The sequence below is a fragment of the Motacilla alba genome, chromosome 1 (assembly GCF_015832195.1).
Source record: "Motacilla alba alba isolate MOTALB_02 chromosome 1, Motacilla_alba_V1.0_pri, whole genome shotgun sequence".
Lineage (NCBI taxonomy): Eukaryota > Metazoa > Chordata > Aves > Passeriformes > Motacillidae > Motacilla > Motacilla alba.
Genome location: NC_052016.1, coordinates 52,475,869 through 52,502,510, shown reverse-complemented (window position 1 = coordinate 52,502,510; position 26,642 = coordinate 52,475,869). Strand labels below are relative to the sequence as shown.

General features: G+C 38.0%; 1 protein-coding gene across 1 annotated transcript in view; it reads right to left on the bottom strand.

Annotated features, from left to right (window-relative positions):
* Window positions 1-26,642, bottom strand: part of RNF17 (ring finger protein 17) — a 40,465-nt gene that overhangs the window by 7,698 nt on the left and 6,125 nt on the right. The window contains exons 7-29 of the mRNA XM_038141708.1: window positions 26,244-26,341; window positions 25,274-25,445; window positions 23,887-23,963; window positions 21,535-21,609; window positions 20,275-20,366; window positions 18,570-18,731; window positions 17,783-17,975; window positions 17,152-17,317; window positions 15,639-15,829; window positions 14,926-15,064; window positions 14,294-14,447; window positions 13,482-13,597; window positions 12,424-12,544; window positions 11,563-11,680; window positions 9,710-9,931; window positions 8,586-8,736; window positions 7,419-7,537; window positions 6,684-6,774; window positions 5,678-5,793; window positions 5,062-5,369; window positions 3,765-3,928; window positions 2,858-2,977; window positions 376-456 (exon numbers count right to left, since the gene is read on the bottom strand). Of these exons, the coding sequence (XP_037997636.1) occupies window positions 376-456; window positions 2,858-2,977; window positions 3,765-3,928; window positions 5,062-5,369; window positions 5,678-5,793; window positions 6,684-6,774; window positions 7,419-7,537; window positions 8,586-8,736; window positions 9,710-9,931; window positions 11,563-11,680; window positions 12,424-12,544; window positions 13,482-13,597; window positions 14,294-14,447; window positions 14,926-15,064; window positions 15,639-15,829; window positions 17,152-17,317; window positions 17,783-17,975; window positions 18,570-18,731; window positions 20,275-20,366; window positions 21,535-21,609; window positions 23,887-23,963; window positions 25,274-25,445; window positions 26,244-26,341 (3,246 nt within the window). The remainder of the gene's footprint in view (window positions 1-375; window positions 457-2,857; window positions 2,978-3,764; window positions 3,929-5,061; window positions 5,370-5,677; window positions 5,794-6,683; window positions 6,775-7,418; window positions 7,538-8,585; window positions 8,737-9,709; window positions 9,932-11,562; window positions 11,681-12,423; window positions 12,545-13,481; window positions 13,598-14,293; window positions 14,448-14,925; window positions 15,065-15,638; window positions 15,830-17,151; window positions 17,318-17,782; window positions 17,976-18,569; window positions 18,732-20,274; window positions 20,367-21,534; window positions 21,610-23,886; window positions 23,964-25,273; window positions 25,446-26,243; window positions 26,342-26,642) is intronic.

Sequence of the window (26,642 nt, the reverse complement as noted above, 5' to 3'; positions counted from 1 at the left end):
CAATACAGATAATGTGTTTCCCCATAATTTTAACAAATAAATTTAAGCACATCGATACTTAATTATGCCAGAATTTTATCACTTAGAATAGAATTGAGAACAGTTTATGCTGCCAATAGGTAGGTTACTTGTCAAAATGTCAACTCAACATGAACAGGGTGAAAAAACAGCACTAACCTTAATGGAGATATTTAAGGCCTAAAAGCTATAATAAAGGTAAAGTCACAGGAGAATTAAGTTTAGTTGAGGTTTTTCTTTTGTCTAAGAAATACATTTACTGCTATACTCCCTCATGTACCATTCCTAATGCCAGTTAAAAGGAAAAAGAAAACAAAAACTTTGCTTCATTCCACATCTACAAATAAATTAGGCTACCTTAACATGAATTTCAACCTCTTCATTTTTGAGAAGTTCTTGAAGGTATTCTACTGCCTCCTGCTGCCAAAAATTTCCAATCTATTTAGAGAAAAGCAAGAAACCAACACATTATGATGCGACAAGTAATGTTCTTCCTATTCTTATGGTAGATGGAAATACACAACTACCATTAAAAAAGAAATCTGACTAGAAAACACACATCTTTAGTTTGATTTGTCTACAATAATTTAAATATTATCTGCTATTTGGTGCATTATAATTTAAGTCACAATGCAACCCACAATTTTCAGATCCTGAAATGGCTTAGAAAGAGATGCTGCTTGCCAAATCTAACCCATACTATGTACACAATAATGCACATGTACCAAACTGTCTGAAGCATAATCCAAAGAATTACAGGAACTAAGGTAACACTCAACAAAACACAGAATACCCTTAAATACTTTTATTCTCTGCTGTCCAACCTTTATGCTTACAAGCCTGTCTTTCACAGAATCGTGGACTGGTTTGGGTTGGAAAGAACCTTAAAGATTGAACTGGAACCTTCTTGTATGGGCAGGGGCACCTTCCACTAGACCAGGTTGCTTCAAGCCCCCTCCAACCTGGCCTTGAACACTTTAGGGATGGGGCATCAGCAACATGCCTAGGCAGCCTGTTCCCATGTCTCACTATCTTTGTAGTTAAGATTTTCTTCCTAGTATGAAATCTAAACCTGCCCTCTGTCAGTTGGAAGATATTCACCCTTGTCTTATCACTCCAGGACCTTGTAATGAGTCCCTCCCCAGCTCTCTTGTATCCCTTTAGGCACTGGAAGGTGCTGAAGATCTCCCTGGAGCCTCCTCCAGGACGAACCAGCCCAACTCTCTCAGCCTGTCACAGGAGAGATGCTCCAGCCCTCTGATCTTCACTGCCCTTCTCTGGACTGCTCCCACAGGTGCTGCTCTTCAGGTGCTCCCTGACCTGTGATCCCTCTCCAGGCTTGGCATGCCTACAGACCAAAGAGGCTCTTCTTCTCTGGGACACGGGCCCCACAGGGCCCCACCAGAGCAGGCTCCTCAAAGTGAGCGCCATCATCCAAGCAGCCCAACCGCTGGCTGTGGCAACAGTCCTGTAAGGATTTCTTAACTCACCAGCCTGGAGTGAACCTTTCAAACCCCTTCCCTCTGCCAGACAGGACTGATGAAAAAACTACTGGCAGGCCACAGATCCTTATAAACACTCTTGGGATCTGCATCCCCTGCAGAAACAGCCAGGAGCAGTCTGAGGAGTATCACTGGTGTCACCAGGAGTAGGTAACTAACTCATGGCACTGGGTAACAGTGAGAGGACTGCACAGGGCCTGGCAGCTTCTCAGTGATGTCCCCAACACAAAAAGGCAGGAGCACCATCCCTCTCTAGAGAGTGCTGGGTCAGCACGTGGGCTCCTCTGAGCCTCTCTGAAGGGAGCACCCACTCCTGTCTCCCACTGCCTTTTGTCAGCTGCACTGGGGGTTACATGGGGAGCAGAGGGTGCTGCCCTCCTCAGCCCTGGCCTCTCTCCTGATGTGACAGCTCTGTCCTCACCAGCCTGCAGAGTGACAAAGCAGTGCTGCAAGAGCACCTCACGCTCTGGGGAAAATCTCTTCTTCTTGCAGGTCCTTGCCATTGCAAGCTTCCATTCTTCTGCATTACTGCCCCTTCTCTCTTCTCCACGTGCTGCTGGGAGGGTTTCTGGCTGTTTGGCTGCAGGTCCACTGCAGACTGCACTTGGAATCAGCTATCCAACCCCTCCTCAGCCTCCCTGATGCTACACAGCCCTCTCACCACCTGCTGCAGGAGCTTTCCTACCTGGGTAGGCTACCTTTCCCTGTCAGGTCTGCTGCCTGTCCCTGCCCCACCAACCCTGCAGCCTTCCTAACTCTATCAGTTTAACTATTTCCAGCAATAAAAGTAAGCTGGTAATTTCAGTATTTCACTTTTGCTAAGTGCACCACTCAGAGTAAGCAAGGTGTGATGGTATGTGAAGATGTTATTTACATGGCAATTACTTACTGACAAAAACCCCTGAAACAATTCAGCTGTATTAGTTTAGATTGTTTCCTACACAGGCAAGATCAAAATGTTAGAAACAGAGTTTTGCAGGATTTGCAAATTTCAGACAGTCTGGCCATTCTGCATTAAGAAACCCCGGACTAACTTTATGTTGCTGCTACTGCAAACTGAATTATCATTTCAGAGTATCTCCCTGCCAAGCCAGCAGTGTCCTGTCTCACAAAGGTTTAACTCCACTGACAGCTGCCTTTCAAGCATGGTCCCTTCCTAAAGCAAACCTCTTGGGCCCTGACAAGGACCTGCTGAACCAATCCTCATCAGCTCTTCTGTGAATCCTTGCAGGCAAGAGAAGATACCAGAGGTATCAGTTCCACTCTCAGCCTTTCTGACTAAGCAGGGTATTGATGCGAGTAACCACCCACCTACACACGGATGTGCCACTACTCACCGGCAGCGTCTTGTAGAGCTGACATGGGATGCAAAATGGAGGAATGCCAGTGTAGAATGTAGTCGGATACAGGTGACACTGAGGAATGCTCTCTATGTAACCACGATCTATGTACTGTACCTACAGGAAATGCAAAGATTTCCTGAAATACTTAAGTTTAGTAAGGGAATGTGTTCGTTTACAGCATTATTTTTATGGAGGAAAAAAAAATAAAGGTTTGATGGTAAGTAGGTGATGTGACAAAGGGAAAAAGTGAGAAAGTATTAAAAAAAGTGGTGTGGCAGATTAGAAATTTAGTTTATAAAGTTCTCTTGCAAGAATTCCTACGTTTTGTGGAATAACCAACATCAATTTAAAACTGAAAGGAAAAAAATTTGTGAACTAGGATAGATTTTTCAAATCTGCATTCAAAAGTCATGAGCAGACTCAAGAGCTTAGGTAAGATAAACTGCTAATGAGAAGAAGGCTCTATACCTGTGCAGCAGAAAGAATTTGAAACAGACAGCCAGTACTTTTTAGGTGGGTATTAGGGCAGGTGTGGGATTCTAAACCTAATTCTTTTCAAAGCATTCCACATATTGTAAGAACAGTAAAAGAAAAAACCTAAAAGGGTTTACTTACAGGAAATCAAGAGCAGCTTTTTACTTAAGAAAATTAATCATTACTAGGGAAACTACAGGAAAAATTGTGACAACTGAAATAGGTAGACAGATTTGATCTTTAAAATAAATGTAAAAATGAGGACAGTAATCCAGAGCTTTAAGCAGAATGAACAACTGCACAGGTCAGCTGAATGAAACAATGTTAAATCCATTATTTATTTTAGAGGATTGGATTATATACCTTTTTTAAACACACATATGCAAATATCATACACCCTCCCCTTACCCCATACAGTCAAACTTACCTGGAGAGTACTACCGCTGACTTCTACTATTTTAGCTCGATACCACACAGTATCTGATCCTCTTACAACACAGGCTTCTCCCTTCTTCCAGCAGTAGGGTATCAGAAGACCAAGGCCTTTGAAAGTATTTTGTATTTCAGCCATCAATTTGTTCAGTGCAGTTTCTTGGGAGAGGAGGTGGAAAAAAAAAATTAAGAATAGTCTCTAACATTCATGCAAAATATTTCTATCACTAAACCCCATCAGATGCAGATGACATGTATAAACATAAACACATGTGCAGCTCTAAAATATATTTTCCAACACTGATACAATATGTATGTTCAATATGTAGTATATACAGAAGAGTCACTAACAGTAAACTGCATTTCCAATTCTGAAGCCATTAGAAATTCTAAATTCTAATCTCAGAAGAACTTGTAGAAGAGTCTATAAATTTTGGAAGTGACACCTAGGCAGCACTATATCAGAGTAAAACAAAGCATGAACCAGACAACAAATCCCAAACCACTGTTTCAGTGGTAGGACACCATGAAACAACACAGAAGAGGAGTCCAGAAGAACCTCTCCTGCTATGGTGCAGCCTACAGCAAGAACTGCAGGAAGAACACACAGTCCTGTTCAAGTGGGGTGACTGTACTTCGAATTCCAAAGTTTTAGGAATAAAAACAGTTACATAATCTAGTAATTAAATGCACTTGCAGAGCAAAAAAGATAGAATTAATGTTCTCATATGTAAGTATTTCTCTAAAGCACAATATACTAACATGGAACTGACAAGTACACTGCATCAGTCAGAAGAAAATGGACTTCTTTCAAACAACACAAACAGGAAACATTGTGAGATATGGAATGTATCACAATGCAAATAAAGGGCCTGAAGAAACTGAGTACTGAGCTTAAACTGAAGGAAAAAAAACCCAGCAGTCTGAGAACCAAGCTAACTTCCAAGACTCTTTATGACTGCATCTGCATCACTTTGAAGTAAATTACTACATTTACTTTATCAGCCAACATTACAAAATAAAGCCCTTGCTGCTTTACCCACTACAGTCCAGAGAAGAAAGACAAGTAACCTGCCTATCCAAGCGCTTGGGGTTTTTGGATTTCTTGGGAGAGTGGGAGGACAGGAAAGCTGATTTAAGGACAGAGAGAATCCCTGCCCCTCACACCAAAGGACATCACCTCCCAAGGGGAATCTTCCAGACCAGTGAACATGTACTAGATAGGTGTTCTAGTATTCATTCTGATACCCAAGAGCACTCAGATTCATGTATTTTCTTCTATGTAAACTCACCAAATGATTTTGGTATTATATAAATAGTTCCATCACCTCCAATACAACTCACTACAGCCTGGAAAATTTTTGCTTCAGGAACAATGGGAGATCTGTATACTTCATCCATTTCTGAATGAGGCAGTGGCTCATGTATTTTGAGTGATTTTTGTTCACCCTCTGAAATAGTGGTATTTTCCTCTGGAACAGTCCCGTTTCTTGCATATGCAATTTTGGAATTACAACCATCCAGCTGTGTGCTCTCCTGCTCAAAATGTACTTCAAGATGTTCCTTGGAGACTAAAGAAGCCCCATTGGCTTTACCAGTTCTAGGAGATTCAATCAAATATCAATACATTAACTGACAAAGAACTTCAAAAGTGCAAAACTACAAAATAATACAAGTAACACAGAGAAGTGGCAAAGGTATCTCAAAATACTGTCAAGTATCTCATCTACAAACTTAGAGAACTGAAATGTACCATGGATACAATAAATAACATCATACTCAAGTAAGTCCACTGAAGATGGAGGTCTATTGCTAGAACTGTAGAACACAACCCAATTTTTTTTATTTACTTATTAGTCAAATATGAACATCAGAGTCTGAGAAAATATAAAAGAAAAGTATCCAAACCTTCTGGTTCTAAGAGCCAAACCCTGTTCAATAAGGTATTCAGAAGTATCAGTCATTTTTCCTGTTTCATCTTTGCAAAGAATTTTCACAGGCAATGCACAACCCACAACATTTTCCTGGAAAAAATGGGAGAGCTGGACAACATACTACAAATATGCATCTCCTCTAAACGACAGGCATATTTTTCATTTTATTGGTACTGACTGTCAATCAGACATCCTTGAACAACTGGTGCCCATATGAGAAGACACAAATTTATTTAATCCATATGACAGCTCCAATCATTTTACCAACTGTTCTACGCTATACATGACATTAAAAAGGATTTGTAGAGTAAAAGCTTACTTTTCCCCTCAGCTTTTCTAATAGAATTGAGTGCCAAACACTTATTTTTCAGCAGGAGATTTAAACCCATGCATAAATAACTCCACTCCACTCATCACTGCTTTTATTTCCACACACACTGTAAAATATCACTGGCAGCTGACAACAGATGCTGAACAAATCAAACCCTTCTAATAATCTTTTTTTAAACCGTGGAAGAAATAAATTACTAATGATATTCTTACAGCAATGGATTAATTCTTCCAGTTTCTGAGGCTTGAAAACTATTAAAGTAGCTGCTGAAATAATTCTCATAAAAAAAACTGAGCAGCTTGCTTATATGTCCAAAAAAGGCTGTCAGCATCCAGTGGTCCCAAAGATATATTTGGTTACTGAAGAATAGCAGATGTATCAAATATGAAGCTCTCTCCACACTGGGTAGCCAACTGCTCTAATGCTCCAGTGAATAACAAAACTAAAGCAGAAAGAAGAAAGCACCTTTTCCCCTAGAGCAAACAGCTATACAATCAAGTTCTAAACACGACTTTTCCAAAGGTAAAATATTCAGAAAAAAACCCCCAAATTAGCAGACAGCCTGACAGAAATTTTATAAATACCACTGGTATTTATTACAAACCTGTATTGTGGTTTTTATTACAAACCTGTGGTTTTTATTACAAACCTGTATGACCATTTTCACTTGTGCTCCAGTTAGGTAATAGGACAAGCATTCACACACTGTTGCTGTCCACTGTGTGCTTCCACCTGTGGGTCTAACACAGAACAAATGATAATCTCTAGGTACAAAAGAAGTTGGTAGAACTACCAACTCTTCCCTCTACTAAAAACTTGGTTTTTTTTCTAAACTGCCTAAACTATTACAGGAAAAAAAACTCCATTACAGTCAAGAGTAACATGAAATCACCATTAATTTCTGGATCTCTACAACTGGAAAAATTAAAAAATACAAGCCCAGAATTTCAGAATGAGGAGGATCATGAGTTTTAGAAGTTATGACACCTGTCATAACTAGAGAAAAAGGAAAGAAGAGAAAAAGTCTAGAAGAGAGACCTCTAGAGAAAAAGTCTAGAAGAGAGACCTTCTGTACAGTTTCATAAGATCCTATTTATCTCAAATTCTGAGTCAAGGGAAAAAAGTATTCAATGAAATAAATCTGTTCAATATTTTGTAACTCAACCTATAACATTATTTATTTCTACAGCACAGTTTCTGCTTTACTACTATACAGTATAACCCGTAGAAAAAACTCCAAACCTTTATTAAAAATATATCACAGCCAGCACCCCATTTCTTCATTCAAAAAGCAAACCACATCCAAATCTTACATAATCAGTGCTAAAAAAGATATGCCATTATTAGTTTCTAATGCTGCCACTCAGTATAAGGGAAAAGCTACCTTATTTCTGTCAGTGAACATTCTACTGCTAACATCCTGATGGTCTTCATGTTTTCCTCAAGTTTTCTTAGACAGCTGATCTCCACTGTTTTTTCAGCTCCAGAATCATAAAGTAGTACCTGTTACAGGCAAGAAACCATAAAACAGAGAAAAAAACCCTCTCTTACTGTTATCTGTAAGAAGTGAGAATTCAAAGCATTCCTGAGAAGGTTAAAAAAATTTCAAACATAACTGGGATTTAACAAATGCCTTTTGCACTGAAATACTTCACCACAACTAAAACAACTACCACAGCGTAGCAAAGGGACAAATCATACAAATGTGCTCCAAGGAGGTTAAACAACTTTACTGACTTTTTGGTAAACCAAGAAACACTGAAATAGCTCTCCTCCACCCCTCGCTTTTTATTCTGATGGGGTTAAATAGCTGTTTGAAGGCTCTTGGGCTCAGAAAGCAGATAATGCAAACCTGAAGTACACAAAGTCCCATTTCTACTTCCAACTAAAAAGACCCCTGGGCACAACCTGATGATGGTGGAAAAAAAAAAATCAATAGCAATGCAGTCCTGCATTATCTGTATGATCAAAAAGCTATTCTTACTTCGGAGACATGTATCTAGTCACAAAATGCTTTTTTTGGTGCTCATTATTCTCAAATTGGTACAACAAAACACATGTTTCAAGCACTGCTGTGTGAGGTTACTGTGGAAGATGTTGTAGCTACATGGTACAGTGCATCACCATCAGTTTAGGGTTCATGCAACTGCCTGCCTGTGGTGTTGCACTTGGTTCAACTGGCTCCCTCTTTTAACAAGGATCATTAACTTTGAATTACTGCAACCCTCAGTTTCACACACCTGCTGGAATCTAAAACAAATTGTTAAGACTATAACTTGGGAATCACTGCCATGTTCCAAAGGACAGTGTAAATAAAGAGGAAGTCAACTTCATAAGCTTCCTCAACTACCAGATTCCCTGCTAAAGGCATCTGAGCTTTGACAAGACAGTCAACTGATCTGCAGCAAGGTACAGCATTACTTAAACTCTCAACACAAGCAAAAGAGAAAATATGAACACAGAAGAAACAAAGGTTTGACCTTACCGTAATCAGTGAACACTTTCAAGTCTAGAAATAAAAGTATGAACCCTGTTAAGATAAGAGCTTTACCTCTGCACTTGTTTCAGAGACAATTCTGCTTATCTGACCTCTCTGCCACTGTCCCACATCGTGAACGTAAACTGCACAGTGCATTTCCCTCTCCCACTTCACAGACTGTGGCTGAGACTCTTTGTAGATGGAAGCCATCTCCTCCTGTAAACTGACATTCAAAAAAATGCTTTTCTAGTGATAAAGTTTAATGCAGTATATAAAAGCTTATTCAGTCATTGTTTAACTAGCATACAATGAAGTTGTACTGCTGTAACAGACGCACAGTGTTGCAGTTTTTCTTCATGACATGTTAGAAATACATGAAATGGGAGTTACAAAACACATGCATGCTGATTAAAAGTATGTAAACCTATCATGTTAACTTAGACACTGGAATTAATCTGAGCAATCCCAAGTGCTTTGTATAGCACTATGTGAAAACTACACTGTTTGCTCTTGACCGCTTGAGAGTGTGGTCCTCAGTGTCATGACTACATAAATGGAACTCCAGGCAGTTACAGCCAAGAAGATTAAAAGAGAAATGAATACATAAGCAACTTGCACTAAACCCTGACACACTCTTTTAACTATTGCCAAAGAGTAGGCATGACTACCTAAATGTTACCTAAATATCTACCAAAGGCAGGCTGTCTAGAAATATACACTGTGTCTAGAAATTGTGTTCAAACTTCCTAACAGGGTACTGGAAACATTTTGAAAAAAAAAATAAACAAAAACCCTGCTACTACCACTAAGACTAAAGTTCTAGGACTTCGGATACAGGTTTTATTTAACCAGATCTCTAATGAGGGAATGGGAAGGAGAGAAGAAAGAGCAGGAAGATATTATCTTTTTGGACACTGTTGCATTCATCAGGCTCCAATACTTACTACAATAAAACTGATTTGAAATATGAATGAGATCATATACTTAATGTGGAATCAGAATTATTTAATAAACCACAATATAGTGCCAACCTCTCTTCTGCTCCTATACTTTCCTCAACAAAGGCAAGTAAGTCAGCAGCCTTCAAGAAGTACACAGTATCAAATGCAACTCTCATCAGAGTTTGTTCTAACTATACTTCAGCAGTTTTTAATAAGGACACTTTAACTAAAGGAAATTTCTTTGAATTTCAGTACCTTTTCAGTATACTTTCTGATGCCAGCAATTGTACAAAAATTTTACTAGGAGATACAACATGACTAACTCTCCCATGTAACTCCTTGTTACAAAGTGATCTGAAATCTCCTTCATTCACAGATTCCATGTCTGCAGGAATAAAAGCTTCCGAAGTTTTAGAAATTTCTTCTAGAGGATCATCCCATATTTCATTAGGCTTTACTTCAGTTCTTTCAGTGTACCTGTAAAGAGCACAAAATAGTTAGAATGGAAAGTTGAAACAGATTTCAAATGAAGTGAAAAAAGCTCAATAAAAAATAACAGGAATTATTCAACATGAAAAAAGTGAGATGTAGCTTAGACAAAAACATTTGTAAGTGCTACTTTTGAAACACTAATGATAGTAACACTTTTATTCTCCTTCAGAAGGTATCCTTGCACATTCAGGGAACAGAAAAAAAAGCATAGGGAACACCAAGATCATAAGAACAGAAGATCTGAGTGGGCCTCTTGCCCCATAAAATAAGGGACAAAGGCCTGTGGGGGGTCCCTTCTAAAGCACACGAAGAAAAGAAGGAAGGAGCAGCACGCATAAACTGCTGTGTCCTGACCCCAACTCCCTGCACTATTCACTGCCTCCCTGAATGGGCTGAGTGTAACTCAAGTGCAGGAGAGGAATGAGAGCTGCTTGGAATAAATTTGACCCTGGGAAAGGGGGTAGGTGCTATAAATCTTTTCTTCTGTGTACCACTGCCCAAATTAGTAATTCAGTGTTTATGTTAATTAGTAATAACTAAGTAAAATCAAGTCTGTTTTGCCTGCAACAGTACTTGGTAAGTGATTTCTCTGTCTTTATTTTGACCCACGAGTTTCTTGCTTGAGTTTATTTTCTCCCCAGTCCAACTAAAGAAGGGGGAATGAGCAAGGGATCATAAAATCCATCTTATTCAAGGGATCATAAAATGCACCTTATTCAAAGGATCAGTGTTACACAACAACTTAGGGTAAAGGAACATACCCCCTTGACTGAAGGCTGGGAACAGGCATCTAAGTACAGATGGGACACAACAAAATACCTCTGTGACAGGGAAAAAACAACTCAGCTGTTCAGGTTGCATAATTTACAAAATCTTACTAAAAACTGACTATGACCAGTATTGGAGTGTTACTAAGATTTAGTAACATTTCTGAACTAGGAGAGAAAATCCACTTACACGCTTCCTCCTAAAAAAAGCAAATTCAGGAATTTCCTTTTGGAATGAAAACTCCCCATTATGATATATTTCCATCAGTATTAAAAAAATATTAATGAAACCGTAACCACAGATTTTCATGAATACAGCCCATGGATTATCTTGGTAAAAAGCCAGCAAATTAAATGCAGCAGTGTTATATCATCTTCCCCACCACACTTCCCAACTCTGCTGTCTTCCCAACCCTTCTGTTGCTGTCATAGCTGGTTACCCAAGTGTTTTCTAGTAACAGACCTCCCAAAGAAGCGACTCACCCTCCGTATGTGCAGGTTTAAGACACAAATTATTTTTCTTACTACCTGGGAATGGGAACTTAAAGAGTGAACACTTTGGGAAGATTTGGCACTTAGGGACACTGCAAGTACAACAACGCAAACATTTGATTTCATATTTTTTCACAGGTACAACTTCAATACATTAGTTAAGGTTTAGTTAGAGGATTTAACTATCGAACTGCAGTTACACTCTAAATTACACCAGCTGATAGATGTGATCTTAAAATCAATTTATTGCAGATGTGGTAAATTCCAGCCACTGGAGGTGACGCACCAGAATCAGCAGTTTCAATACACAAATTCTGTATTTCCAAATACTTTAAAAGTAATGCACAATGTATTTACCCAGGTATGTAGGATGCTAAGTCTTCCTCAACTAGCTGGCAGTTAATACTAAATTTTTTCCCATTATCAGCAGAGGCATTGAAGAGTTCAATAGATAAGACATTATTATCTAAAATTTCTGTGAATGAATAATATCAACATAATTAGTGCCAATCAATGACAATAAGAAGACTCTGGTTTTAGAGCAATGACAAACAGTGCCAAAAGACAGAATTATCCAAAATTACATTTGATGTACAAAATAATTGATTCTTAACATCAACAATATGCAGACACTTAGCTTTGCACATATCCATAAAATTAACTTAAAATACACCAATAATCACAAAATGCTTTTGTACAAAAACTCCAACTGCTACGCATAATTCCATTTATCAAATTGGCTCCAAATCATCATCCCACACAAGGGCTGAAAAGTAAGTAGCTACATATGAACAATATATGGTATTGAGAAAAATCCTACTAAGACATACATATGTTATCTGAAATTATTTTTCTTTTTTGGCAATATTTTAGAGCAGCAGCAATCACACTCCCAGCTACCAATAAAGTCAGGAAACATCATGGACAGCTAGTGCTTTTGGGAAGAAGCCCACCTGAATAATCAGAATACTTACATAATGTAACACTGGTGTGGTCTGTAAGACAAGACATGAACAGAACTTTTGTTTCAAGTTTTGTGTGTTATGCCTCCTCCAATCAGAGGAGAGAATTTAGATATTCTCACTCCAGGCTATCTCTAGCAGGTACGAGCACCAACATTTCAAATAAATACTACTTTAAATATCAAAGTGATTGCTTCTACATTTGAGACAACTTAATAATATATAAATAGAAATTAATACACTCCTGATAACTTACCAATAACTGAACACAACATAAGCTTATCTTCAGTCATTTCTTCAAATCTTTCCTTGGCTTCTCTGTTCCACTCATTTGCCCCTCTGAATGGCTCAATGCAAGCCAGCCTACACCTGATTGCCTGAAGAATAACCCAAGGTTATGCAACTAATACCACATACAGATCAAGATCATCTCATTATGACTGGATCACAGGCTTTGCTTTGCACTCATGCAAGACAGCACAACCTTGGCTTCTGGTTCCACATTACCAAAATCTGATTTAGCTCAAAATGATCCCTCCCTTCCCAGTAGCTGAGCATGAACCTCACATTCAGAGACCTTCTTGCTGAAATACAAAGAGCCTAAATCTCTTTTTCTCCCTTTATGGTAAGGCATAGAACTGGTGCAGAGATCAGTAAAGATTACAGCACAGAAGTAATAAAAAAAAGCCTACTGGTGCCTTAAAGGAGTTAAGAAAAACCCCTACCAACATATGAAGTTTCAAAGTTCAGCAAATTGTGATTGGTGACCAAAACTATCAAATGAATAGCAAAGAAAAAAAAATTCCATGTATGGGCATTTTTTTATTTGACAGAAATACTTTGCCATTTTCTTTCCCAGTCAGTTTTCCTCCTTGTCAAAAGGGAGACACTCCAACCATTCCTCAAGTTAGAAAAACACCAAATTTTAAATGCAAACAAAAATATATACAAAACCCCCCCTCTTATTATGAGATTATCATTTAAAAATGAAAGAATGCAAAAATTCATTTGGCTTATTATGGAAATAAGTGAATTAAATACACATGTATATACACATTGTATATATATACCTCTTCTGCAGTATATATACTGCAGGGCAACATTAGACTTAATTTACACCAGAAAGATACAAAAAAAATTTAAAAGTTTTCAATATGCACCCAAAGCATTAAGTGAGACACTTCATAATGGTGGGCAAAAATGAAGTTCCTTAACATTTTATTTATTTAATATATTTCAGAAGATGAACAATTCTCTTTCCCCTCTCATTCACTGAGATGCTGTCAATTTTGAGTGTTTAATCCAGGCATTTACCTTTTCTGGAAAGCTCAGAAACTCCTGTTTCACTCTGCGTATGTCTTTATGAGTTAAGTTAGCAGTGTTGCCGTAGTCAACGTATTTTACCAGAACTTCCTGACAACTTGGAAGCCCTCCAACAAAAACAACCCAAGATATTTTAATAAAAAATTAGTATCTGATACAGGTTAAAGCATCAGAATTTCAGAGCAGATCCCACATTCATGCCATATGATTAACCAGTAATTTTTTTTTTGAATATTTATACTCAAACCAAAATGAGTATTCTTTAGGAGCCAGCTCTTTCAGGTCCCTGAAATGACAGCCCTGGCATTTTGGCCCCCTTTGTGAGACACTGGCACACTGAACACATGCCAAGTAAACATAAGCAGACATGCTACACTGCCCACACACAGCCAACACAGACTCAGCACAAGCACAACCCCCCAATCCCTTTGGAATGACTGTGGATAATTATGAGCCAACACCAGATACACTCACAGGTTGGCTGGAATAGCCAAAGCTGGGGTTCACACTGTAATAACAAGAGAAATGCCACGTAAAATAATTACGTAATAGAACTTCAATAATCTCTAGAGAATGGAATATGTTGCATCTCTGTTTAGACAGAACAGGTGTATAAACCAGTCTATTTAAACCAAAAGAATGTGAATTAGTACTACTGGCTTTATGAAGCTACCTGGTAGCACCATAATTCCCAGTAAAAATACTGGCTGGATGTTACTGCTGATATCCAGTGTGTTAACTCTGACCTACCAGCACATCTGATTTTGCAACCTAGCATTAGAGCAAAAGAATCAATACTTCACCTATAATCTGTGCTCTATACCAATTCCCATCCTCCTGCTTTGCAATGCACGCTTGGCCTTCAACTGGGTAGAAAATTTGGAAGTTTTTACCATTCTCTTGTTTATATATCTCCTGAATTTTCTCTGGGAGAGCTAAAGATTCCACACTCTCTCTCTGAAATAAAAAAAAACAAACCACACATACACAGCAGATGATCTTTTTTAACGGCATTTCTACTCTTTTAAGGAGAATTATTTTCCTAGTACTGTACTTTCCAGTCTTCCCTCCAAAATTAAAGTGGTCATGAATATACAAAGTGAATTAAAGAGGCTAACAATTATTGAATAGTGCCCTGTTCAATCAATTCAAACCAGCAAAATACTGCACACCCACAAAAAAATGAACCATGTTACATAACTGACAAAAACTTCATGGGATTTTAAGAATTCCTGAATTTTAACTAGGCTGTTATTCGTTATTTGTTATTATGTGTTGGAATTAATCTCATCTACTAATTCTAGGAATCCAACCACTGGTAACAAGTCACAGAACTTAACCAAAGTTGTAGCTTATTTAGTGTGAACTACAAAAAGCTCAACATTAAAATGTTTATTCATAGTTTCATCTGAACAGGCTTTATTTCTAAACTTACCAAGCGAAGATAGAAATCACTTGGACTATTAATGTGACAAACCACAACAAAGACCTCCTCTCCTTCCTGTGGAATATTTGGTGGACTGTACTGCAAGACGGTGCAGTTTTCCAACTGGCTGGGAAGCTGTAACTTAAACCTAAGGTGAACAAAGTGAAATTTTGAATAAAGTCAGTCAAAATGAATGGCAAACAAACCCTTTTATATTCAAATGTCAAATTTCCCATTAAAAAAACCACAAAATGATCTTACAAAAATGACTTGATTCATACTTATATGTATAGCTTAAACTTTCCTTCTGGCAGGTGGTGCAGCCAATTATCTGTAATGCTTCTCCCACTGCCTACCAGCCAAATCAAAACAGATCCTAGGCTCATTTCTGTGTGGTCTTCTATCAGTGATAAGACATCAAGGGCTTCTCATTTAGAGAGCCTCCCCAGTTATATATTTCTGTGCAAATTTTAAATATTTTGCCATTTTCTAAAATAAAGTTTCCTATCTAAATGAAGCCTGACTAGTGTAAATGAGTATAGCATGGTGCTCACTGGTAAAGATGAAAAAAGGAAATCAGCAGACACTGCTGAAGGTTAATACATCACACCTTAATATATGGAACACTGCAGAAGCAACCAGCTTTGTAAACTTCACTTGGACAGCATTACTCTGTTAGCAGTTATGGCACAAAAGAGCAGGAACCAAAGGAAGACACATACCTTGCCAAATCTAAGAAAACCAATGCATCCTTGAGAGACAGTGGTGTATTACTGCTTACTTCATTAAACGGAGGTTTTCTCAGATCCACAATGAGAACACCATCCTCTTCTCTAAATACCATCATTGAAACAACTTTATTATTTACCATTTCTAAAAATTTTGTCTTTGCCTCCTCTCCCCAACCTTCATCCTGTATTAGAAAGAAAAAGTTACTGAGGATGTTAGACAACGTTAGACAAAAAATACAAACCTTAATTAAAAGTAAGATAAAGTAAATGCAAGGAAGAAAGCACAGATGCACCTGAGCAGATTAAATACTGAGCATGGTCAGACTTGTCTAGTCCATAGCCAGCACTGAATGGAATGCTTTCATTATGGATTAGTATGTGTATTAAACTGTATAAAACTGAGTAATGTCCAAGGATTGCAGTTTCCACCATGTTTCTTCTGAAGATCGCTTCAGATTGTTTTGATACATTAACCAGAATCATCTTACCTTACTTTCATTACATGACTTTCCCATGAATTGAGAGAGCAGAAAGCTAAGTTTGTCTTCTTGTGTCTTTACACAAATGCACATCCTGATTTGATCAATTCACACACTGCTGCTCTCCACAGCATCCTGTGTAACATTTTATCTGCCTTGAAAAAGCCTGTCTGAATTTATTTCTCTGGGATCAAGTTAATGCATTTCTCATTTGATACTGCAAATCTGTGCCTTTTAGGCACAGAAAAAATTGAAAGCACATATAAGGAAGGCGTTTTATCTATACTTGTGAAAACTGTTCCAGGACTTTCCTATTTAAATTACTTCACTCAACATCAGACTGGTAAAAACCCCTCAAACTGACCAACAGTTAATACTGTCAGAAATGCACAAGCTGTATTGCACTAAGTTCATTTCCACGTGAGTGTGGCAAGAATAAAGCAAGCCTAATAAAAAGTAATACTGAAGAAAATAATTCTGCAATATAGATGCCTTTTTTTGTAATGGAATAAAGGTTGACAGTACTTTACTTGTGGTTATACTGAAAAAGAATAAATAACACTTTACAATAGTGGCAAAAAATTTTAAGTAACAAGTACAATCCCTGAAGGGATTCTCTTAAAATTTTTAAGAAGCCATTTATTCTTTTTTTGGATGATCTTTGAAAGTTACTACTTTCACAGTATCAGACAGACACAAAATAAGAGGATCAATTTTGCAATTACTTTTTAAACTTCACAAAAGAACATGTCTAAAGTATGAGCAGTGAAGATTTAAGCCTGAAATATGCATTTGTAGTCTCACAGGCTTTTTAAGACAGATTTCTATAAGCCTTTGTTTCTTTTCCAATGAAAGCAATGCAACACATCTTTTTACAAGAGAATTTAACTTAAAAAAAATACACCCTGTACTCTTGAGTTTCCCTCTGTTTATGCTGGAATAAGAATTTTAAATGCCATATTTAAATTCTTTAACAGAAATCTTATGAAGAAGTTCCTGAAATACTTCAAGCAGTTTGTACTTACTTCATTTTTGGGAACAACATCCTTCAGTGAACACTGTACTGCTAAAGGAGGAATGGCTGCAAGCTCTGCCTCAATGAGCTGGTCAGGCTTCCTCACAAACAGACAAATGTCATGGGTTTCAATAGTTTGCAGAGTAGCAGGATCAGGCCTTTCAGTGGGATCACATCTAATGTCAATGGGAACAAATGCAGCTCTAGCTTAACAGCAAAAAATCCCAAACCCAATGCCTATAGCCCTCCAAACCAAATCACAGACTTTTACTGTAAGTTATTATTGCAGTAATTGGCGTAACGTCATGTCAATAAAACAGAATTTTCAAGTCTCAGTGAAATGCATTTTTTTAAAAGGATTTAGTACTTACATGCTCATGAGTTTGTTTTTACAATTCATGTCTCAGTTAAATTTAATGTGTTAATATTTTAATGTGTGCAGGCTTGTACACTTGTGCACTTAAACACAGTGCCACTTTTTTCTGAGGGGAATATATATGAAGAGAATACCAGAGCCATTTGGGTATCTGGTTATCCGCCTGTGTGAAGGTGAGGAAGAACTTGTTTCTCAGAGGAGATCTTGAATAACAGCCGTCAAAGACAGCAACTGCAGACAAAGACCCCTCTCTCCATAAACATACCCTGAGAAAATCAGAACTACAGAGCTTCCAAAATCAATCAGGAATACTTTCAGCAATGCAACATCACACACTTTGTATCTTATTGGACCACAAAGCTTCTTCCTCTGATTTTTACTTCCTATAGGAATTAGTTCAGTGATAGTTCCACGACACCACATTCCAGTGTCCTTACTCTTAATGAAGACTCTAGCACCTATATGGAAGCAAACACAAAAGGACTAAATTTAGTATTTTAAAGTATTTCACACTGAAACTATTATTACAGTTCTGCATAATGCTCCCCTGTTCCCATCCTCCATGCAGGTAATAAAAGTGCTACTGCTACAATGAAGACACAAAGACTATAAATCTGGTCTCCATAGCCACCAGAAGCTCCCCTCACATTCATTTACACAGTGTCTTTAAGCCTAGCAGGTGCTTGGCTTGTATCAAGAAATAATTTCTGGTATTTCTATAGTTCTAAGTAAAGTGGCAAAAACCCCACTGACATACAAAGTTATTACATACTTTCCATCAGTTTCCTGAAGACATTATGGAAGTGGGTAATATTATCAACATGTGGGCTAGGAAATAATGATTTAAGAATTATCAACTGACATTTGTATTACTGTCTTTCATTTTTCTTTCTAGAATGGTTTCTATTCAGTCAGTGAACTTCATAAGGACTGCTTTAGCACATAAAGGAGTGGCGTGGAGGAGAGAAAAAAAGACAGAACGTGATACTAAGGAAGGTATATTACAAGGTAGTATTTTAAGCTGTCTAGACCTTTAGAAATTAACCATTTACCTAGTTCCAAAATATCTGAAGGCAAGAGATAGGAGTTCTTACTACCGCAGAAATGTTCTAATTTTGTCTGCAAAGCAAATGCTTCTTTCTTCTGTGAGTATCTCCGAATATAGAAATGGCATGGATTTATAACATGGCTTACCAACACCAATTCTGTCAGACCTGAGTGAGACATCACAAATTATCAGACACCCTCCAAGTGACTCCAACAGATATTATCAGACATAGGACTGAGTTTATGTTGCATTAAACATGATATTAAACAAACAGATTTTAATCTGACAAGTCTGTTCATACTTGTTTCAAACCATCACCATGTTTGCCTCCTGATGAAGTTGCTCTTTTGAACTACCTCCCTTATGCTACCCTCCAAAACAAAACACCAACTCACAAAGTGGTAGCCTGAATTTAAGTGGGTAATTCAGAGTTTTCATTTCCTCTAACAAAGACATAGAAAGCAAATTAGAGATTAAGACTTCTAATTTTAAGCACTTTCCTATAGTTACTCAGTGTTAGTGCAAGAAGACCAAAGAACTAGCAAAGAGATGACCCTAGGTAAGACAGGACTTGTGACTAAGCATCCAAATCCTCTGTACTGCAGGTACCTCCTCTCCATTAGGGATACAAAAGACAGGTTTCTCTTTCTGAAGCCACTCAACAAAGTTAATGGGTCAGAGGGTTTTAGAAGCCCCACAATGCAATTATTGCAGGAGTATTTACACCACAAAGCTTCCTGCAAAGAGTGGACAACATCATCTAGATTAAATGTCACCTGCATGATCAGGGCACACTGACCAGACAGACTTGCAACATCCTGGAGCACTGCCACCTCTGAACTGCAACACATCATGGGTGAAAGACTACACAGAATCTGGCATCTGAAACAATCGGAGCAGGTATCCAGCAATGTGCTTCCAAGTTTAGGAAATGCTCCATCCAGAAGAGATGCAAGATTTCTCTTGGCCATTTCCAGTGTAAAAGGTGGCATCTGAACAAAAAGTCTGAATGACTCGAAAGACTTCCCCTATAGGGACACAGCCTCTTTTGGATCACCCCTGGTCACCATCTCCAAAGAGTGATGAGTCAGCTATCTTGTCTTACATACAGAATCATGGAATTATTAAGGCTGGAAAACATCTCTAAGACCTTGAGCACCTCCTGCACACCAGCCTGGCAGGCTCTGCTGGAATCCCTCCTGTGTGACAGTGACGTTCAGTGCCACAGGGTCCAATACTGGACACAGTACTCCAGATTCAGTCTTCTAACAGAGGGGAAGATCCCTTCATGGACTTGTCAGCTGTACTCTTACTAGTACAATCCAGGGAAAAGCTGAGGAACCTAGCTGTTCCTGCCAAATATCATAGTACAATGGCCTGAGAGAAGATTCAAGAAGCGGAGGTAACTGACAGAAAAGAATTCTCCAGGAGCCAATGACAAAATCTGAGGGGACTGCAATAACCACAAGTCAATGTAAATCACTGTACAGCAGATAATGCTTTTGAACTTCTTTGGAGAGCATGTGATAAAGTTTTCAATAAGCTAAACAAGAGAACAACCAAAAAAAAAAAAAAACCAACCTCAAAAGAATTCCAACAGACACCATTAAAGAACTTGCATGAGCCAAACACACAGCACAATACAAGACTCAAAGACAGGATAACACTCACAATGGAACACTGAAAGCATGAGGTACTAAGACACTTGCCTTCCAAGTCGTCTTCAAGTATTTCTTCTATTATGACATCAGGTGTTTCTTCCTGATCATCAAGGATAAGAGTGTCTTGTTCATTATCTTCACTGAATTTGGGAAAAATTTAATTTGGAAACAAATTAACATAATTCAGTCTGTTTCTAGAAAAGCACGAGTCAAAGCAGAGCTTTTATTAAGAATGCATCACTATGTAAAAAAATGCCTCATAAGACCTGCTAGAAATAAACTGAATTACGTTTTTTAAGACCAAGACAACTAAAAACCAGTACTATAACTCTGAATCCGAGGAAGAATCGTCACAGACACAGTACATATGCTTGGGCACAGCTTACTGCAGAGCTATGCCCCCACCTAGATGATCAGAGACCACAAGTACAAATACTAACTGTTTGAAAAAAATGTTCATAATGTGGTAAGATAGCTCATGTTGAAAACAAAAGGCATATAAGATGCTTTTGTTCTAACAGATACTACTCACTCTCATATGTAGGATTTTCAAATATTACAGCATGCAATAAATCTTTTTTAGCATACTCAGTGTTAACTACAACAGCCCTAACAGGAACTCCATTCCATTTTTTCAAGTATTAGTCAAAGACCACAGAAACAAACAAACAAAACAACAAACAAAAAGCCCCCAAATAAAATAAAAACAATTGTAATTTAAAAATAAAAGGGTTTTCTTTGTTAACCTTAAGAAATTTCTCTTGGCATTTGACAAGATCTGTATTTAGACTGTGAACTGGAAATACTACCAATTTCAGTACTTGCTGTTCATTAGAGATTCATTTACATGCATTTTCACGTGCTGAAATGACTAACATCTCTATTGAATGTAGAACAAACATAGCAGACACAGCACCCAGGGAGATAGTTGAGTGGTTGCCTTGGCATTGACAGGTTTACAGTTGGACTCCAAGACCTTTTCCAGCCTAACTGGTTCCATGGTCAAATCATTAAGTGCCAATCAAAGTTGAAAAGTACACAGCATAAATGAAATATGGATAACTTAAGTGATTCAGCAAAATATAGTAGGGCAAAACACAAGCAAAACCAAAATGTGACAACCGAAACAAACTGGACTGACTAGAATGCTGATTGAAATACTAGTATATAAAGATTTGCTTTGCTTCAATAAACTCTTAGAATTTCATAAGCACCTACAGTTTTTAAAATTTGATCTCCAAAAAATACTTAACCACTAGAGCAGTTATAAATTACTATACCTATTCTCTTTCATTAAAAAATACTTACTTCCTTGTCATTCCCCTTTTAATCTCTCCCAAATTTTCTAATGAAGATGTAGTCTCGAAAGTGTTCAGGAACAATCTCAAGAGAAGAGAACAAATATTATAGAGGGTGACAAGAATACCTAAATCACTTTGACAGTTTGAGATCTATGGTGTTTTTCAGCACAATATTCATGGAGGGGCAAAGTAAGACTAATTACCTACTCCAGTTTATTTCTTCCTACTAAAAACAGATTTGGCTGCTCATTTATCTTCATGTTCATATTAAAAAACTCTTGTCTTATGCTTTCTCCCTCATGCACAGAGTAGTGCAACATTCACTCAATTTTTTCATCTATACTCAGTTTAGTTCAATATATAATTCTGCACAAAGAATTCTTTCCTTTGTACAGAACAAAACTCAAGTCCAAAATATAAGCTTCTGTTTATTGCTACACTATTAACTATTTTCTTTACCAATGAAAACCAGCAAAATCTTTTAAGCACTTTTACATTTAGACTAATGGAACTGTGAATATAACTTAAATAAATGCCTTAGCTTTTCTATCTTGTTTTAATTAATGAAAACTAAAATGTAAATAGAACAGCTATCAGGGCTTCTCTCCCACTGCCCCTTCAGGAACATATAGACTCTTTCTTCTACAACATTTTATGCCTGCAGCATGTGTCTCAACTTCTATGCACCTCCTATTTGTGGTTTTTTTCACCTCTGGTGTAATTTTGGAGTGGCACAAGGTACGTAATGCCTTTATAGTTATCCTTCATCAGGTCTCCTTTGTCATCTGTTCAGCTGAATTTCTCAAAAAGTTTTCCAATGCAAAAAAAAATTGGATTTTGTTATGTTTCAGCTTTCTTTTAAGTTAGGAGAGTTTACCATTATGCATTTAAACAGGCTTCTCTGATACTGCCATTCTTTACTGGCAATATCTTCAAAGCAGGGACTTGGTAGGTAAGGTCCAAGTTTTCTAAAAGAGGATTTTACAGATTGCTTTATCCATATTCTAACTCAAGAACGCAACTAACATGACAGGAGGGGTCCTAATTTTTGTCTAGCATTGGAACAAGCCACCCATAGATTGGCTGAGTCACCATCCCTGGAAGCATGGGGCTAACAGAGCTGGGGCTGTTCTGCCTGGAGAAGGCAAGGCACCAGGGAGACCTTACAGCACCTTCCAGAAACACAGGCACAAAATTTCTGCTAGAGCCTCCTGCAACAGTTTAAAACCATTACCCCTTGACCTAAGGGAATGTTGATTCAGAGCAGATAAAAGGAATTTCTTACACGAAGAGTGGTGAAACAGCAGAACAAGTGGCTTGGAGAGGTGGTAAATGCCCCATTCCTGGAATGGTTTAAGGTCAGACTGGATGGAGCTCTGAGCAACCTGATCTAGCTGAGGATGCCTTTGCTCACTGGAGGACACTTGGGACTATACAACCTTTGAAGGTCCCACTCAAACCAAGCCATACCATTCTATGACTCTGTGATTTAAGATATGCAGACACTACACCTAAACACATGGTAAAGGTGGAGTTCATAGTGTTAGGTTAATGGTTGGACTCAACAATCCTAATAGCCTTTTCCAACCTAAATGATTCTATGATCCTACAAAAATTGTTTGCATTTAGCATGTAAACAATCAACTTGCTAAGCTTCATTTCTCTGTGCCAGTCAGATTCATACTCCCCACTCTATTCCCAGTGTAGTTTCACATCCTGAAATGTAACAAGGAGCCCCAAAACGTTCCAAAGTAGCACCATCTTTGTTCTGTCCCTCCATCATTTTCCAGTGTGGCCTTTATGCACTAGGAACTGCAGCACTCTTGACCAGCCTTATGACCAAGGCGCACAGGGTCAGGTTACCCCAGCTGTGACCTACTTTCTTACTCACTTCTGCTACAGAATCATCAGTTGTTTCCAGTGAGGATAGCATGGCAACCGGAATTTTCCACAACTTTCTTTAGACATCAGCAGCCCAAAAAGCATTTAATGTTTCCTGAAGGTCAGAAACTGATTCACTAAAAAAGCAATTAAGCTCTTGTTCTCCCAATATATTTCTATTTGTAAGGAAAGGAGGATTTCAGAAGTGGCAGAAATCTGTCAAGGATTTTTAAAACGCATATGCATTGGCCTGTATTTCAGCAAATTGTATGCGCTTTCTCCCCCATGTCTCACATGAAGGCTATTGCCTACTTTTAGTAAAGAGTTCATACTCATGCCTGAAGTAGTTGTTTTTCAGTCAACAGCAAGTGAAGAAGCTCAACTTCTGCTGTGTAACTGTCCCACGAACAGTTTCTGTAATTAAGATAACCCGTGCCTCTTTTTACCTCCCTGTATATCTCCCACTCCAGTCATTTACCTTGAAAGTATTTTGTCCTTTAAATTCTTCACTCTTGAGAGCTCAGCCTCCACTGGCAACTTCAAGTCATAAATAATCTGAAATGAAGAAGTACATACTACTTCCATTAAAAAGAAAGTTATACAAGCATCTATTATCTATAGCATGACACCTTTAATTTTATGGTAAAAACCCCAAGAGTTCAGCCAACAGCCAATTTTCAAATATCTCTTCCTGTGTTATTAAGACTTAATGGTTGGGATTCTGTAATCCAAGCATATAAACAGAAGCAAAAGTCAGATACTCCTTTTATTTTAACATCTAATGAGAGAGTGATCTCCAAGTAAAAAGGCAGGCCTATGAGAGGAGAGTCATGGCTGCCAGTTCCCAAAAAATCACAGTGGTGAGATGGAAGTAAATGACAGGAAAAAAGGAAAGATCAGACTTCTTTTCTGGGTCAGAAGACCCAGTTTCTTCTGCTGAAAAGCTGACAAATGGATGCAGGGTAGACTATTCTGAAAAGCACGTTTCTTCAAAGAATGACAAGACCAATTATTCATTCCTTTTCTCAACACAAGGACTACAAAGGCTCCAAATGAAATAACAGAGGAAGCTATTTAACATAAACCTAATTTTAAATAGTAAAAGGTGGAACTCACTGACATGAGTGTATGTACTATGCATACATACACATATTATGCACATATGTACACATCCATACACACTGCCACAAGCTTTACAACGACATTAAAGATGATGTTCCACAATCTTATGACAGAATAAGGTAATGTTTATTCAGTGTAATGAGCCTGATGTATCCTACTGATACTAAAATCCTTAACCTTCAACTTCCCCAGTTTCTTGGATGCTTCTTCCAAGCATCTTTCCTCTCTGTTGCCAGAGACAACAGACTTCACAGGATGGACCTCTGCTCTGATACAGCATGGCAGGTAGCATGGGTTTCTATGAACAGCAGATATCATGGAGAGAAAGAACAAAAGTAAAAGCCTGGGACCAAGAGGATCAAGTGAGCGTGGCAAGGAATTCTGGAGTAGTTCAGTGAGAAGGTTGGAGAGCTCTGGAATGGAAAAGGTTTGAGAAACTGAACAGATCCGAACACCACCTTTTTGATCAGCACTGTGCCAGTTTTCTTATCCTCCCCCTCCATTTCCTGTTTCAGATGCCAAACTCTTCAAGAACCATCTTTTTTTTGCTTCATATCAGTCACCAGACTGTAACTTGTGACTAAGACCAAGTAAAATTCTGTGTCTGTGAAGAAGCAGGGTAAGAATATAGTAGCCCAAAAATGTCAGCATTGAAGTCAGAAAACTGGGACCACAAACTTTCAATCCAAATTTGAATATATTCCTTAAAAATAAATTATTTCACAGCGCAAGAATGTTACTACCTGAGCAAGATCACAACTGTTTCTTAGAGAATGTGAAAATTTTAATTCCTTTGCCGTCCTAATGGCACCAATCAAGTGCTTCTTCTTCTCTTCGATGATTTCCTTAGTTTTTGCAATACTGCAACTGTAGTTGTTGATGTTCTCCTTTAATTCTGCGAATGATTTCCTTTTCCTGTGTTAAAAACATTACTTTTCACAGAATTTAATACGCACTCAGCTGCACAGACTCAAATCTGAACTGTTACACACAGCTGCCAGCCACACAATACAAAGTGGATACATCTTACACACAAGAATCATCCTCCCCAAACAGTGTGAAGTACAGGTGTGAGAAATGCACTCTGTAATTGGAGGAACCACAAAAATTAAAGAGTTCACACGGAAAAGATATTTATTAATTAATTATTAGGAGCAATCTTCCATTTCAGCCTCCTCATATTTCCAAACACATCCAACTGAAAAATAAACAGCTGAATCTTACAATTAATTCTACTAAGGTAAGATTGAAGACCATCCCCCTCAGAGGCTCTTCTAGAAACCTGAGCTTTAATATCTCTCTCCCCTCAATCTGAAGACAAATATTTGTGAAAATCCAGAAATGAAGTGTCCCTGCATTTCTATCAGCTTGAAAATGTGCAGGAAGTAAACTAAAAAAACCCTGCTATCCCTGCTGTTAAAATTTATCATCCACTAATAAGAGTATTACAGAACCTCAAAACGGAGCTTTTTCAGAAAATTAACATTATGAGTAGTTTTTCTTATTTTTTTTAAGAGCAGAGGCAGTATAAGCTAGTGTTTTCCAACCATGCAAACCAGCTCCAAGATGCCACAATGAAAGGGTAAAAGACAGGTACTATGAAATACTGCTATGAGAATATTCTAAACAAAATTTTAGTCTTTCACCAGAATTAGGAAGAGGTTTGTGGTAAAAGTAACTCACCCGTGCCATACTACAAAACTAGATTACTACCTTGACAGAAGAGTAATAAGTTCATCAAGTGTTCTATCTGCAGCTTCTGTAACTTTGTCTCTTTTATGCTTTACTTTCAACTCCAAGTATTCCAGCACCTATTTTGTTCAGTATGAATAAACATGCATTATTTAATTATTATTTTTTTATTCTCACAATACTACTACTACTACTACTTTCAAAATTCATAACAGAAGCAATGAACAGTAAGACACTGATGGATACCCCAGCAGAGTTACATTAAACCACTTGTAGCTCATTACAACCCTCTGTTTTCTCTAACTTGGAGTCAGCTGGCACTGTTTGAATCCTCCACTGAAGCTTTTAGGTTTATGAAGAAACAGACAGATCTTGGGCCCAGTGTCTCACTTTCCTTACCTGACATTTAAACCTGCACCC